Source organism: Macrobrachium rosenbergii, unplaced genomic scaffold, assembly GCF_040412425.1.
Source record: "Macrobrachium rosenbergii isolate ZJJX-2024 unplaced genomic scaffold, ASM4041242v1 282, whole genome shotgun sequence".
Classification (NCBI taxonomy): Eukaryota; Metazoa; Arthropoda; class Malacostraca; order Decapoda; family Palaemonidae; genus Macrobrachium; species Macrobrachium rosenbergii.
The window spans coordinates 2153894-2170433 of record NW_027100730.1 but is presented as its reverse complement, the minus strand read 5'-3'; the positions used below and the strand labels follow the sequence as shown (position 1 = coordinate 2170433).

At 48.2% G+C, this 16540-nt stretch overlaps 1 protein-coding gene across 2 annotated transcripts in view; it reads right to left on the bottom strand.

Moving 5' to 3' along the window:
- LOC136838264 (oocyte zinc finger protein XlCOF6-like) overlaps window positions 1–16540 on the bottom strand; it is an 87916-nt gene that overhangs the window by 18293 nt on the left and 53083 nt on the right. For both annotated transcript variants that reach the window (XM_067103125.1, XM_067103126.1), the window contains exons 2-3: window positions 3848–5584; window positions 3457–3585 (exon numbers count right to left, since the gene is read on the bottom strand). In XM_067103125.1, the coding sequence (XP_066959226.1) occupies window positions 3524–3585; window positions 3848–5324 (1539 nt within the window). In that variant the 5' untranslated portion in view covers window positions 5325–5584 and the 3' untranslated portion in view covers window positions 3457–3523. The remainder of the gene's footprint in view (window positions 1–3456; window positions 3586–3847; window positions 5585–16540) is intronic.

The following is a 16540-nucleotide window of genomic DNA, read 5'->3' as shown; positions in this document are numbered from 1 at the left end:
CCGACAGTTCTCATTCGTTTCATGCTCATGTCCACCAGAGGGGAGGAGGGTGGGCTCTGATTCTGTAATTACTTGCTAAGTGTGTGTAAAACTTTTACTAAAAAAATTTCCTTTTTATATAAGTAACTTACCAAGTAATTACATAGCTGAATCCCACATTGACAGGAGGTGGGATCCATGGACATAGTATACTACTCCAAAACATCAAGTCCTGTAATGAATTTGAAATAGAAAAGTTGCTAGCACTGAATATAATGCTTGTTCCTCATCAGTTAAGAAGATGCAGTATAAAACTGCAACTGGTTGTCACTCAACTTAACCTGTAGTGGCGTGGCGGTAAAGCCAAGGGTTGCCTCTACTTAAGTGGGAGCTTTGTAGCAATGCAGCTGAGGAGTTATCCAATAGCTAGCAAAACTTTAAAAGGTGCCCTTGCCCTGGGCGCAGGACAAACATAGAAAACAACCAGACACACTGTCACCTACACTGAAATAACACCGCAAACACATCTACTGAGACTGGAGGATGCTGCATACCTCGCTAGAGAGAAAAGAGGTAGTAGGAGAAAATCCTATGCTTCCTCCTGCCGTACCATGCCAGTCACTATCAAGTGGTATATTGCAGAATTTTAACGCTATCCAGCTGGCGCCAGTCTGGAGTTGGCGCCAGGAGAGCCGTGGAAGCTCATGGATTGGTATAAATATCGCTGTTGCAGGGCGCCAGCTGAGCTGCTGGGAGTTCATGGATGCCATAAGCTCTAAAGTTAGTGCTACACTGTAGCTGGTGCCCGGCAAGCTGAGCACCAGGGGAGTCCGAAGCTCCAGGCACTGGGAGCTCTATAGTTGGGGCCATGCGTACCTGGCACCAGGCGAGCTGGGTGCCAGGAGAGGCAGCAGTTCAAGGTTCTGGAAGCTCTAACGCTGGCGACAGACTGTACCTGGCACCAGGAGAGCTGGGTGCCAGTGGAGCTAGTACTTCGGGTTTCACTTCTTAAGATAGTGAGATGCGAAGGATGATTATACTTCCTGCAGGTCATTGCAGAATGGAGGTAAGATGCATGTGTGCCTGTGAAATGTGAAGGACAATTACACTTCCTGTAGGCTGACTGTCATGGGTAGATACAATAATGTTGAAGAAATATATTGAAAAAGAAATATCTCTTTTCCAAGACGTGACTGCTTCCTGTGTTTGCTCAAAGATGTCATCACCATTCAGTTACTGTTGTCAACGCCTTGTGGACAATTAGCGATTCAATGAAAACCCTTTCTTGCGGAAAAGACATGGTATCTCATGACATGCCTGTGTAACATGGCGCAATATTCGATCCACATTGCATCAGAAGATTTGTTCTGGAAGCTTCTATGGTGTGACCGGAACTGGGCGGTTATTAAGGAACCAATCAGTATGCAGTAAACAAAAAAACTTGAAGGTGGTTAGGCAGTAACCACTGTTCAGTAGGCGGGGTCCAGCCTGCCCGGATGTAAACATTCCAAGTTGCCTTTCAGCCCAGGTTTCAGATTGAGGGATGATTGAGGGGTGGCATGCGGCTGGCATAAATGTAATGTAAAGGAACTCAGGTTTCCATAGTTAGGAAAAATAGAATTTACTTAAAAAATTGTGATTGATTTGTTCCTACATGATATACATACCATCAGTCAAAGCCTTACATTAGAAAGACTCACTTGTTGGAGGGAGGAATCTGAGTGAGTCTCTGAACTGACTGAAGTTCGTGGACTTCCAAGAACTGGAAGAAAATGGACTGTTTCTCCGAAGAGAGGTAGTCCCTCAGAAGTCCCGCAGGACCTCTGGAGAGACCTCCTCCCCGCCTCTCCAGGCGCTCGAACCCTCGGGACCGAGACACCAGCCTGGGAACCAGCCCGAGCACTGTTTCAGAACTGACCAAGCACCCAAATCTTAGAACTGGCAGGAAGAACTGAGACACTTGCATGTCTTGGTTTTTTCTCTTGCCCTGTGTCTGAACCAAGACAGTGAGAGGTCTCTCCGACACCGGTTCGGAATGCATGAGACTCTGAAGATTCTTTAGCACTCGGTGTGACTCAACAAAGTCGAACACCCAACACAGCACCAGTCTAGAAGCAGAATCCTTAGAATGGATGGCAACAGGAGTGCAAACCAAAGTCTGTGCGCCTGCAACTCCCGAAACACAAGACCCTGGGGGTAAGCGATTTGGTTCCCGAGCCCAAAGGCTGGTAAGAGCCAACGAGAGATCCCATTGCCTCCCCATGAAGGGAGGCAGCCCCTCAGAAGCCCCATGGTGGGACCTCTTAGGGGAGGAGAGAAGCAGCCTTCCTCTTCTTCGGTCGACGAGCCTCAGAAGAAGAAGGGGAGAAGGCAGCAGAATACGAAGTCGAAGATAAAGTTGAAGATGACAGGACCTCTTCCTCGATCTCTTCTCTGACCTCTTCTACAGGATGATGGTCAGGAAGCACACTACCTGTCAGGGCAGCTAAATCAGGAAGCGCAAAAGCAGCAGCCCAGGTGACAGGAACACCAGGAGAAGCAACAGGAGCAACCAGGGCAGCTGAGGCAGGAGGCATGAAAGGAGCTCCAAGAATGTCAACAGTGGCGACAGGAGCAGGCAGGCAGCTGGGGCAGGAGGCACAGCAGGAGCAGCCTGGTGGCTGGCCACCACAGCAACAGGAGTGAAAAGACAGGATGCGCAGTAGGAGCGGATGGGACCACAGGTACGACAGGAGGCAGTGGCACAGCATACAGGAGTGCCAGAGAACGATTAGCAGTTGGTAGTCTTGTCGGGGCACAGCGAAGAAGGCGAAGGAGAGGCAGCCAGAAGGGGAAGCTTGCTGTGAGAAACAGTCCTGAAGGGTTAGCCACCAAGGGAGTCATCGGGGGCATGAAACCCTCAGACGACGCCTTGGAAGGCTTCCTCCGGTACTGTTTCCTCCCCTCAAACTTCACTGCTCAGCCGACCAGGAACAACACTCTGCAAAAGTAGATACTTGTGAACATAATGCCCCCTGCAAGAGGAGCAAAGGACATGCGGGTCCACATCAATATTTGACCTGAAGCTACTGCACTTCTTCCCGCCAACACCTGGGCACACGAGCTGGGGGGTGGCGGGATTACGAGTTTTATTTCCTTCATGAGCTTGCATAATGACAAACACACAAAGCAATCAAAACAAAGCATATAGAAAAGATCCCACTGGGAAAACAGCTCAACAGCAGTCAGGGCAGAGAGCGAGAAACAAGTCTGCATTGCACGACATTCAAAGCAAATTGGAATGTTTACATGCAGGCTGGTGGGACTCCCACCTCCCGGATGATAGTTAACTGCCTAACCACCTTGTTTGAAAGTTCAGCGGCCATTTCCAGCTTCGCTGAAAGTAATTCCTAAAGTAAAGGACCAATGGTTTGTATACCGCGTTGGAACAAACTGCAATTTTAACCCTCAATGAATCCATAGGCCTACGCAAAATACCTGTCCGCTCTCCATGATGAGGCCGATGTATTCCTCGTAAGTGTAGGCCCTCCGACACATGGAGTTCCTACAGGACTTCTTCATCTGAAGGCTTCCCTTGCTGCCTGGTAAGGACACTCTGCTCCACAGCTGGAAAATGAATAAAATTAATTAAATATTACAATTAATTATTAGGATTAAATATTACAAATCCTACGTGAAGAACGAGGAACAAACTAGAATCAAATATCAGAAGCTACGTCACTTTGAATAAGTATTTTTCGAGCAAATCTCTGAATGTTTTCGTTCCAACTGTAAGTAGCATTGTAAGTAATGTAAGTAATGTGGACCTTCAGATGTGACTTCTGTAAGATCAAATTTCCACAGTCAGTGCATCTGAAGGGCTTCTCACCCGTGTGAGTCAGGAGATGTCGTTTCAGGCGGTATCTCATGGAAAACGTTTTCCCACACTCATCGCAAGCAAATTTCTCCCCAGTGTGGATCGCCATGTGGCTGTTGAGATTCGATTTACGGCGGAACGACTTCCCACAGTCGTTGCACATGAAGGGACTCTCCCCAGTGTGCATCACCATGTGGCTGTTGAAACGTGATTTCGAGGAGAATGACTTCCCACAGTCCTCACACAAGAAGGGCCTCTCCCCAGTGTGGATCGCCATGTGGATGTTGAAATGTGATTTCAGGGAGAACGATTTCCCACAGTCCTTGCACAGGAAGGGCCTCTCCCCTGTGTGGATCACCATGTGATCCTTGAGACCTGATTTCAGGGAGAACGATTTCCCACAGTCCTTGCACAGGAAGGGCCTCTCCCCAGTGTGGATCACCATGTGTCGCTTGAGGCTTGATTTGTGGGAGAATGACTTCCCACAGTTCTCGCACACAAAGGGCCCCTCTCCTGTGTGGATCGTCATGTGGTCATTGAGCTCTGATTTCTGGCAGTACAACTTCCCACAGTACTTACACACAAAGGGCTTCTCTCCCGTGTAGCTCGCCATGTGGGCCTTGAGACGTGATTTCTGGAGGAACGACTTCCCACAGTCCTTGCAAGGGAAGGGCTTCTCCCCAGTGTGGATCGCCATGTGTCTCTTGATATGTGATTTTTGGGAGAACGACTTCCCACAGTTCTCGCACACAAAAGGCCTCACCCCCGTGTGGATCGCCATGTGGGTCCTGAGACCTGATTTATGGGAGAACGACTTCCCACAGTTCTCGCACACAAACGGCCTCACCCCCGTGTGGATCGCCATGTGGGTCTCGAGACCTGATTTCTTGGGGAATGACTTCCCACAGTCCTTGCACATGAAAGGCTTCTTCCCTGTGTGGATCACCATGTGGGTCCTGAGAGTTGATTTCTGGGAGAACGACTTCCCACAGTCCTTGCACATGAAGGGCTTCTCCCCTGTGTGGATCACCATGTGGGCCTTGAGAATTGATTTCTGGGAGAACGGCTTCCCACAGTCCTTGCACACAAAGGGCCTCTCCCCTGTGTGGATCGCCATGTGAGCCGTGAGATTTGATTTCTGGGAGAACGACTTCCCACAGTCCTTGCACATGAAGGGCTTCTCCTTAACGACTTCCTTCCTGACGGGTGGCAAATCGTCTTCATCTCCGATCGCTGACAACAAATCCTCAGAACCATGTTTCACACTGTCGTCAGACTCATAACAGACCTCCACTTCCATCTTCATTTCCATCTTGATTTCCATCGATGGATCCAAAGACAGAGGGGTACAGCTGGCGGGGGCATCACTGCCCGCTAAACTTATATTTTCGTGCTTGACGAGAGACATCACTACTGGATCCTCAGTCTTGCTTTTCAAAGGATATTCCAGGATGCTCATTTTAGCCTTTGGTCCTTTGACCTTGTTCATTTACTTATGGAAACACCAACTTTCTTCACTTTCTTCTATTGTTACTCACTGCTTCTATCACTTATCTATTCATTGTGTTATTACCTCCAATTTCTCCTGTCACCGATGCACAAATCTGATATCTAGAGTGTTATATTTCCTATTTTATGAACTTATTCAACACCTCGTAGCAATTTGCTCTTAAATTCATTGCTGGACCCCCTCCATTTCCAAAACCTTGATGCCACAAACTGACAACTTCTTCTTCGAGGGCAGGAAGTCTGAAATATGAGAAGGTAAAAGATTATTAGAAAACTCTACATAAAACTGAAGCTTTTAATTTACTGTTCATAACAAACCCATCAATCATACTGGGCCCATATCGCAGTCATGATTTCCACAGACACTGATTCCCAAGTCTTCCACACAAAGAACAGCTGTCCAAACATAAGTGTCTGGAAAAGAACAGTTCATTAGAACTACTTCATCGCTCATTCTGTCGTGTGTCTCACAAGACTCTCCATCCTGACATCATCTTATTGTGAAACCTGTATTCCTGAAGTACAGTGAACCCCCCGTAATCACGGGGGATGCGTCCCACACCTCCCCGCAAATAGCTAAAATCCGCGAATACTTAAAACCCCTTTAAAAACACTTAGAAACGCCCATTTTGATAGTTTAAACACAGAAAAACCCTGTAAAAATGCATATACCTGACCATTTTAATAGTTTTATCACAAAAAGTGCACTTATTCATAAAAATTATATGAAAATATGAAATTTTTATGATAAAATAACGTTTCACTTATACTTACCCGGTAGTTACATATAGCTGTCGTCTTTGACGCCACGGCAGTATTCATATTTCGCTAGCGCTTATCGTTACAAGGTGATCCTCTACCCCGCCTCTATCGGGGTATCGGGAACCGTCCCAAGAACACGCCATAAGTTTTTGCCCAACTGCCCAGGTGAGGGGAGGAGGAGGGTTATGATTATGTAACTACCGGGTAAGTATAAGTGAAACGTTATTTTATCATAAAAATTTCATTTTCACTTATACAACTTACCCGGTAGTTACATATAGCTGATTGGCACCTTGAGGAGGTGGGGCACTGGCAGCTAATAAAATTCTTGGAATTATCTACTTGCAACAAGTTAGACATAGGTTCCTTACCTTTAAAGGTAGCTGACTCAGTGGTTACTGCCTCTGTAGTCTGCTGGCCTTTATATTGTGCCGAGAGGATATAAGGGATCCGTGTGTCGGACACAATAAAAACAGTACCTGCCGTGAGAACATGGCTGCGTACGGACAAGTCTGATGCCCTTGATCAGGGCGCAGTACAACGAACAACAAAACGAGGGATCACCTAACATTACCATAAAACCAATACCAAAGATTAAAAACTGGAAGATACTAACACATCATGTATCTCCAGGCAACCTTAAAAAACAACAACCCCAACACCAAGGTGAAAATGTTAGTTAAGGAGCGGACTGCTTTTCACCCTCCCCAACACCGTGTCAGTCGCAATAAAGGGCCCCAGCGTACTGCACTCTTCGAAAACAGTTTGCATGTCCACTAAATAATGCGATGCAAACACTGACTTGCATCTCCAAAAGGTGGACTTAACCAAGTCCTTCACAGATAAGTTTCTGCTAAAGGCTACAGAAGTCGAAACCGCTCTAATCTCGTGCGCTTTTACCTTAAGAATACTCATCTCCGAGTCAGCACACTGCTCATGAGCTTCTTTTATCAGGCTTCTCAAAAAGAAAGAAAGGGCATTCTTAGAGAGAGGCCTAGAAGGATCTCTAACCGAGCACCAGAGGTGGTCATTGGGACCTCTGAGCTTCTTCGTTCTCTGAACGTAGAACTTGAGAGCTCTCACAGGGCAGAGGTACCTTTCGGGTTCTTCGGGACCGACCAATTGGGAAAGGTCCTTAATTTCGAACTCTCTTGGCCAAGGTCTAGACGGGTCTTCGTTCTTGGCTAAGAAACCAAGAGTAGACATACATACTGCCTTCCCCTTAGCAAAGCCTACTCTTTTGTCAATCGCATGTAGCTCACTTACTCTCCTGGCCAGAGCCAGAGCTACCAAAAAGAGTCTTTTCGTGAGATCCTTCAAGGAGATGTTCGCCATCGGTTCAAAGGACTGAGACCATAACCATCTCAGCACTACGTCAAGATTCCACGCCACTGGTCTCTTCTGGTCTCTCTTTGACGTATTAAATGATCTAATCAGATCTGAAAGGTCTTGACTCAAAGACACTTCAAGACCCCTATGTCGAAAGACCGAAGCTAACATGGCTCTATACCCTTTAATGGTAGGTACAGCAAGCTTTTTCTCTGTGGAGGAACAAGAGAAAATCGGCCATCTGGGCTATAGACGTCGAAGAAGAAGACACGCCTTCTCTTCGACACCAGGACCTAAACTGTGTCCACTTCGCCTGGTAAACATTGTCGGAGGATTCTCTTCTTGGCTTCGTGATAGCTTCCGAAGCCTCTCTTGAAAAAGCTCTCTTTCTGATGAGTCTCCTGACAGTCTGCAGGCGACAAGATGAAGAGCGGACAAGTTTTGGTGGAACCTCTGAAAGTGCGGCTGTCTGAGTAAACCTGGTCTCTCTGGCAGAAGTCTCGGAAAGTCTGACAGTAGGTTTAGAAGGTCCGGGAACAACTCCTGGACGGCCAGAATGGAGCCACCAGAGTCATCCTTACGTTTCGATGGCTTGAGAACTTCGAGATTACTTGCCGCAGGATCTTGAATGGGGAAAGGCATACAGGTCCAGGTCCGACCAGTCCATGAACATTGCATCCACGAAAACCGCTTTGTTGTCTGGAACTGGAGAGCAGTAAAGGGGCAGCCGAGTCGTTTTGTCGGTTGCAAAGAGATCTATGAGCGGACGTCCCCATATCTTCCAAAGCTCCTCGCAAACTAGGGGATGTAAAGTCCACTCGTTGGATAGGACCTGGTTCTTTCTGCTGAGAAGGTCCGCTGCTACATTTTTTTCCCCCTTGAATGAATCTCGTTACTAGTCTGGTCCCGATCTCTCCGTCCAAACTAGAAGCTCCTCGAGGTCTCGTGAGAGGACCACGAGTGAGTGCCCCCGTTTCCGAATGTATGCCAGAGCGGTCGTGTTGTCCGCCTGGACCAAGACGCATTTGCCTTCCACTTCTTTTTGAAAGGCTAACAGGGCTAAGTGAACCGCTTTTAGTTCCTTTCGATTGATATGCCAGTTTCTCTCTTCTCTTTGCCACTGGCCCGAAACTTCTTTTGTCCCCATAGTCGCTCCCAGCCCTTGTCCGAGGCGTCGGAAAAAAGAGTTAGGTCTGGGTTCGGAAGCTGAAGAGGAAGTCCTTGTGACAGCCTTCCTTCTGACCTCCACCAACGGAGGCACTCCTTTATCTTTTCCGAAATGGCGAATGTGAAGGAGTCCGGGAACTGTTTCCTGGGCCACTTCTCTTGCAGGTAAAACTGCAGTGGTCTCAGGTTTGCGCCCCAGTTTTACAAACTTCTCCACTGAAGTTAAGGTTCCCACGAGGCTCATCCATTCGTTCGCGAAACAAAGCTTCCTCTGCAGAAAGTCGTCGATCTTCTGCAGGCATGAGGCTATCCGTTGGTTGGACAGAAAAGCCTGAAAAGTCTGAGAGTCCAGACTCACTCCCAAATAGACAATCTGCTGACTGGGAGTAAGGCAAGACTTCTTCTCGTTGATAATGAGGCCTAGAGACTTCGTTAATTGAAGAGTCTTTGATAGGTCCTCCAAACAGCTCTCCTCCTCAAGCAGCTTTGAGCAGCCAATCGTCGAGGTACATGGAAACTCGAATTCCTTCCAGGTGAAGATGTCTGGCTACTGACAACAGGATCCTTGTGAAAACTTGCGGGGGCTGTCGACAGACCGAAGCAGAGGAACGGAACTGATAAACCTGTCCTCGAAGACGAACCTCAGGAACTTCCTTGAAGCTGGGTGTATCGGGACGTGAAAATAAGCGTCTTGGAGGTCTATCAAAACCATCCAATCCCCTGATGTAAAGACGCCAAGACCGACTGAGTTGTCTCCATGGAGAATTTTGTCTTCTGAACGAAGACATTCAACGACTCACGTCCAGGACGGGTCTCCATCCCCTGATGCTTTCGTAACCAGGAACAGACGATTGTAGAAACCTGGAGATAGAGGGGCATGAAGCTGTTCTATCGCTTCCTTCTCCAGCATGGCTCGGACTTCTGAGCGAAGGGCGTCTAGTTTCATGGAGTTGTGCGAGTACGCCTGTAAAGAAACTGGAGCCTCCACTAAAGGAGGTTTGGAAAGGAAGGGATGGCATATCCTTCTTTTAAAACTTGGATCGTCCAAGGGTCTGCCGAGATCTGTTGCCACTCTTGCCAGAACCTTTGCAGTCTGGCTCCTACAGCTGAATGGAGGACAAAAGGTTCATTTCTTCTCTGGGGCCGTCGAGGTTCTAGGCGTGGCTTTGCCTTTTCCTCTGGCCCTGCCAAAAACACGTTTAGAGGGTCTTCCTTTATACTGTCCATACGAGAAAGCGGGGGACGAAACACCGCGCACAGAAGCGGTAGAAAGCACAGGTCTCTTCGCTTTCTTGGCAGACTGCGACAAAAGATCCTGGGTTGACTTCTGGGCTAACGCCTGGGAAATTGCAGCAACTAACTCTTGCGGAAACAGATGAGCCTTGTTTAAAGGAGAAAACAAGAGAGCCGACTTCTGGCTTGAAGAAACACCTTTTGCTAGGAAGGAGCACCAAAGTTGCCTCTTTTTGAGAACCCCTGTCGTAAATAAAGAGGCCAGTTCTACTGCACCGTCGCAGATGCCCCTATCCATGCAATCCACTACTCCTACCACATCATCCAAGAGCTCGGAAGGAAGATTAAAATCCTTAATCTTCCTGGCTAAGGCCGCAATCGCCCAGTCCAGGAAGCTCACAATTTCAAGAGTCCGAAATACGCTCTTGAAAACTTGATCCAGTTCGGAGGATGTAAAGAAGACCGCAGAATTAAGTGCGGTCCTCCTACTGGCATCCATGAGACTGGAGAAGTCCCCTGTGCGGAGGCAGCCACACCCAGGAAAACATTTCCCCAGTCTCATACCAACTCCGGTTCGGAAGGAACGACGAGGGGGAAGACAGAAGACGTTCTTTCCAATTTCCCTCTTCTCGGCCAGCCAAGCATCCATCTTCTTAAGGCCTTTCTTCGCCGAGACGGACAGGACAAGTTTGGTAAAGTCCGAAGAAGAAACAGAAGCCTTGTCCCTCTTGTACTGGGACCCAGGAGACGGAGGAGCAGGGCGAGAAGATCAGGGAAGTTCTCAATAAAGAACTTCAAGAGCTTCTTGTAGGAAGAGAGTTGCGGAGACTTCTCCTTACACTGCTCCTCTAAGCCCGAGAGGAGTTCGTCAGAAATTGGGGATAAGTCCAGCTGGACAACATCTTCATCCAAGTCTCCTTGAACTGAGACTTGAGTTACACGAAAGGGGCTGGAAGGCTAGTGACATATTCTTGCTGTGTCACCGAAAGAGTTTGAGCCTGTTGAGGAGCCATCGGAGGCGCCAAAGGAGGCGCAGTTGATACAGCAACCGAAGGTGGCGCCAAAGGCGGAGCCGTCGTTACCACACCGACAGGAGCGTCAATGAAGGCGCAAGCGGCGGCGCTACGGAGCGGGCAGACATAGTCGCCGGGCGGGCGCCGCTGGTATCACAGGGCGCCAAAGGAGGCGCAATCGGCACAGCAGCCAAAGGTGGCGCCAACGGAGGCGCAAGCGGCGCGCTACCGGGCGACAGAACGAGGAGTTGAGGTGGCGCCGCTGGCATCGTAGGAGGAGCCAAAGAAGAGACTTGATTTTTAGACAAAAGTTGTAAAATCGAGTCCAAACGGGTTAATTCCGTCAATCACAAGCTGTTGAGGTTCATCGAATGCTGGAGCAGGCGCCACAGGAACAGGAGTCACAGGAGTCGCTGGCGCCAAAGGAGCAGGCCTCTCAGATGTAATCGTCTGATAGGGAGGATCCGCCGATAACGAATGAGACGAGTCCGACGAAGAAAGCCTCTCGGTTCTGCCCAAAAGCTACAGGAGGGGGAAGGATCCTCCAGAAGAGCCTTCTTCTTAGGAATCTTCAATGGAGAAAGCAGACGAGACCTCTTCAAAGGTCTAGAAGAGTCGCGAAAACGCCAACCTCTAGGCGGGAGGAACTCCAACTGGATCCACTCGACACTCTCCGCTCCTCACCTTTTCGGTGGTGAGGGCCAGCAGCCTGGGAAGCGGCAACAGGACTGCTTGAGGGGCAACTACTCAGGAGCAGGTCCCACTCACCTCCTTTCGGCTTTCGGCATGCCTTCTCCCTGGAACCTGGGGCCTGACAGGGCCTAGACCTGGGAGCGTGAATGGGCCGAGAAGCTACCTCCTCCACAACACTTACACAAGGCACAACACTCGCATTATCACTGCGGTCTACTAACTGCTGCAAATTGTCCCCATTTTCTGCATGGAAGACATAAACGCATTAAGGACTGACACGGTATCAGGATTGGGAGAAACGGTGTCCGGGTAGGTAAAAACTACAGGAACTACAGGGGAGCAGGGATAATAGGGATTTACAAAAACCTCTTGACTACCTCCTGACCTCGAAGACCTAGAAGAGGCCTTCCTAATCCTATCTCTTTCTAGCTTCTTCATGTACTTCCCCAAAGCACTCCAGTCAGACAAAGTTAGAAGTTCACACTCGTTACAAGTCAAATCAGCAGAACATTTTTGCCCCCTGCATGAAAAGCACGAAGTGTGCGGATCTAGACTAAGCTTAACAAGCCTGGATACCACTAGAACCAGAATCAGACATAATAGTCTAACTAATAATAACTCTCAAGCAATAACTAGCGCCAGCAAAAAACAACAAACCGAGTACTTCACCAAAAAAAGGAATTAGAAGTTCGAATTGTTGAGAAATACTACCAGCAGCAGAACCGTATTACGGTTCGGCACGCAAAACTAATGACGTGTTCTTGGGACGGTTCCCGATACCCCGATAGAGGGCGGGGGTAGAGGGATCACCTTTGTAACGATAGCGCTTAGCGCGAATATGAATACTGCCGTGGCGCCAAAGACGACAGCTATATGTAACTACCGGGTAAGTTGTATAAGTGAAAACAGCAATTAGTGAATATTTCTCAGTGAAAAATACCGCAAATGGGCGAATTTTCTGCGAATAATGGCTAGATATGTTCCACAGAGAAACCCGCAAATGCTTGAGTCCGCGAATCATGAGAACGCGAATACGGGGGGTTTACTGTACATACTGAAATACTGTAATGTCATGCCACTCACACCTGACCAAACCTTAGTCTCGTCACCAGTCTCGGACTTGTTGGCGTGGCAGAAGCAGTTGTAGGGGGAATGTAATAGTATGGAATATAAAATCTAGGCCAAAAGCCAAGAGCTGGGACCTATGAAGTCATTCAGCACTGAAAGGGAAGCTAAGAGGAATAGAAAAGTTTGCAGTGCATAACAAGAGGGGAAACCTCGCAGTTGTACTATGAAACACATGTCAGGAGAGAGTTGAGTAAAGAAAGAGAAAATGAACACAGGTACAGTACAACGAATGAAAGGGGTTGCAGCTAGGGGCTGAAGGGGTGCTGCAAAGAGCCTTAAGGAATGCTTACAGTGCACTGTGTGAGGTGCACTGAGGTCACTTCTTCCCTATGGGGCAGGAGTGAGGGGGAACGAACAAAGGAAAAATGTTCCTCGATGTCATCCTCTTGGCCTTTTGCCTCTTGCCTCCGGTCAACGCAACAAGAACATGATATTTTAATGATAAAATAAGGTTTGTTCATACTTACCTGGCAGATATATATATAGCTGTATTCTCCAAGTCCGACAGAATTCACAAAACTTACGACACACGCAGTGGGGAGTCCAGGTGGTTAGTACCCATTCCCGCCGCTGGGAGGCGGATATCAGAACCATTCCCATTTTCTATTCAGATTTTCATAGTGCCGTTGTCTCTGAGGGAGGAGGGTGGGCACTACGAATATATATCTGCCAGGTAAGTATGAACAAACCTTATTTTATCATTAAAATATCATTTTGTTCATGAAACTTACCTGTCAGATATATATATAGCTGAATCGCACCATTGGAGGTGGGCAGAGACAGCATAGGATTGAGAAACAAAACAATGTAGATGATTACACATCTTGGTTCCTTACCTTTTAGCATAGCTGACTTCGTGATTACTGTCACCCAAGTCTGCGTCTGCTTTACTGGAGTTTCCAACGAGGTAGAGACCTATATGGTTGGAGAGTTCCAGATGATCTGCCAACGGGGACGTGACCACTATGTGACCAGATCATAGCCCTCAAGATGGAAGCAAAGAGACAAAAATAACCACCTGGCCTACCAAACATCGTGACTAGTTAAAAACTAAGGAAAGGGAAGACTGCCCCCACAGTCTACCCCACAACCATAAAAACACAACCAAAAATTTTTTAAAAACTATTCCTAACCATACATTACAGGATAGGATGGGTACTGCCTCCTTCCCCAAGATCGTACCAGCCAAACGTAAGGTCCCAATGAACAGCAAGACTCATACACTGTTCTTACGTCCTTTAGGTAATGAGAGGCGAACACAGAATGACTTCTCCAATAGGTGGCATTCATAATATCGTTCAGAGCCATGTTCTTTTGAAAGGCTACTGACGTTGCAACAGCCCGAACCTCATGCGCCTTAACTTTCAAAAGTTCAAGTCACTCTCCTGACAACTTTTATGCGCTTCTTGAATGGTGGACCTCAAGAAGAAAGCCAGCGCATTCTTTGACATGGGGACGTCAGGTCTTCTCACCGAGCACCATAACCTATCCGCAAGACCTCTTGACTCTTTAGTCTTGTCCAAGTAGAACTTTAGAGCCCGAACAGGGCATAGCAATCTTTCTGGTTCCTGACCCAGAATACCCGCCAAACCTTTCATTTCAAAGGACTTGGGCCAGGGGTGAGACGGGTTCTCATTCTTGGCAAGAAACGACGGTTGAAGAGAGCACACTGCATCGTATCCTTTAAAACCAATTAACTTGGATATTGCATGAATCTCACTGATTCTCTTTGCAGTAGCGAGAGCAACTAAAAATAACGTCTTCTTTGTTACGTCCCTCAAAGAAGCAGCATGAAGGGGTTCAAAGGGGCTTTGCATCAGGAACTTAAGAACTACGTCCAAATTCCAAGATGGAACCAAATACTGATGCACCTTAGTCGTCTCGAACGACCTAATGAGGTCATGCAGGTCCGTATTGTTGGCGATATCTATTCCTCTGTGCCGAAAGACCGCCGACAACATACTCTTATATCCCTTAATAGTGGAGACTGCCAGCTTCGGAACTTCCCTAAGAAAAAGAAGGAAGTCTGCAATCTGGCTCACAGTGGTCGAGGAAGAGGAAATCCCTCTGCGTTTACACCACTGTCGAAATACGGCCCACTTCGACTGGTAAACCGCAATCGAAGATGTTCTCTGGCTCGCGATCGCTCTTGCCACCTGCTTGAAAAACCTCTCGCTCTCGCCAGCATTTCGATAGTCTGAACGCAGTCAGACCGAGAGCGGAGAGGTTTTGATGGTATCGTTCGAAGTGGGGCTGTCTGAGTAGATCTGGACGAAGAGGCAACACCCTCGGAAAGTCTACCAGTAGCGACATTACCTCCGGAAACCACTCCTTGTAAGGCCAATACGGAGCGATCAGAGTCATCCTTGTGTCTTGCGACGACGCTAACTTCCTGACCACTTCTCCCAGGATCTTGAAGGGAGGGAAAGCGTATAGGTCCAGACGAGACCAGTCCCAAAGAAGGGCGTCTATTGATACTGCTCCTGGATCCAGGACAGGAGAGCAGTAGAGCGGAAGCCTGTTGTTCTTCGATGTTGCAAACAGGTCTACTAAGGGTCGACCCCATAAACCCCACAGTTTTTGACACACCTCCTGGTTCAGAGTCCACTCTGTCGGGAGCAGTTGATGACGACGACTTAGCAGGTCCGCTCTCACGTTCTGAACGCCTGCTACAAACCTCGTCAGGATCGTAACGTTCCTGGAACTCGCCCACAACAGGATCTCTTTCGCAAGGACGAACAGGGAACGAGAATGAGTGCCTCCCTGCTTTTTCAGGTAAGCTAGAACTGTGGTATTGTCCGCGTTTACCTGGACTGTGCGACCGGACACTTGATCTTGAAGAATCGAAGGGCTAGAAGAATCGCCCTAATTCTTTCATATTGATATGCCAGGTCACCTGTTCCCCTCTCCAGGTGCCTGACACTTCTCTCTTCCCCAATGTTGCTCCCCACCCCGACATTGACGCTGGCCGGAGAACAACACTAGGTCGGGGTTCGGAAGGCTGAGGGACACGCCTTCTGAAAGCTTCGAGGATCCAACCAACCACCACCTGAGATGCTCCTTCACCTCGAGGGAAAGTTTGAGAGACAACTCGAGATTTTCCTTGTCTTCCCAGTTGTCTTGCAGGAAGAACTGAAGAGGCCTGAGATGTAGTCTCCTAGGAAACAAACTTTTCCAGTGAGGAAATGGTCCCCAGCAGACTCATCCACTCCTCACCGAACATGTTTCTTTCCCTAGGAAGGCTAGGACTTTTCCGTAGCACAGCTGTTGACGTTCGGGACGGAAAAGCCCGAAAAACCACTGAGTCCATCTGAATCCCCAGATACACGATGGACTGTGTTGGGGTCAGGTGTGACTTTTCGAAGTTGACCAGCAGGCCGAGTTCTTTCGTCAGGTTCAAAGTTGCTTGTAGATCCTCAACCATTCCTCGATGCCGGAAAAGATGACTAGAAAGGGGAGCAAACAACAGATTCTCCTTTCTACATGTGCCAAGGAAAATCATGGACTTGTGGACAGGCCAAAGCAAAGAGCTCTGAATTGAGTGACCTTTCCCTGAAGCACTCCAGTTCCTTGACTGAGGATGTATCGAGGCCAATTCCTTGAAGGTCAGAACCATCTCGGTCTTAAGGCTCCTAGAACAGACTTGTCCATGCAAGACAAGATGCTCCAAAGGTCCGACAAGGAGATCGAACAGTCCTGACTCCGGGAATTAGGTCTAGTTCTATTGCTCCAAAGCTTTGCCAAGGCACCAGTCAAGGAAGTTGAAAACTTCCAAGGGGCGAGGCGTCTTGAAAAGGCCCTTCAAAAGATGGTCCATCTCCCCTCTCACTTTCCAGAGTCCAGGGAACCTGGCACCCACCGGTATCTGGAG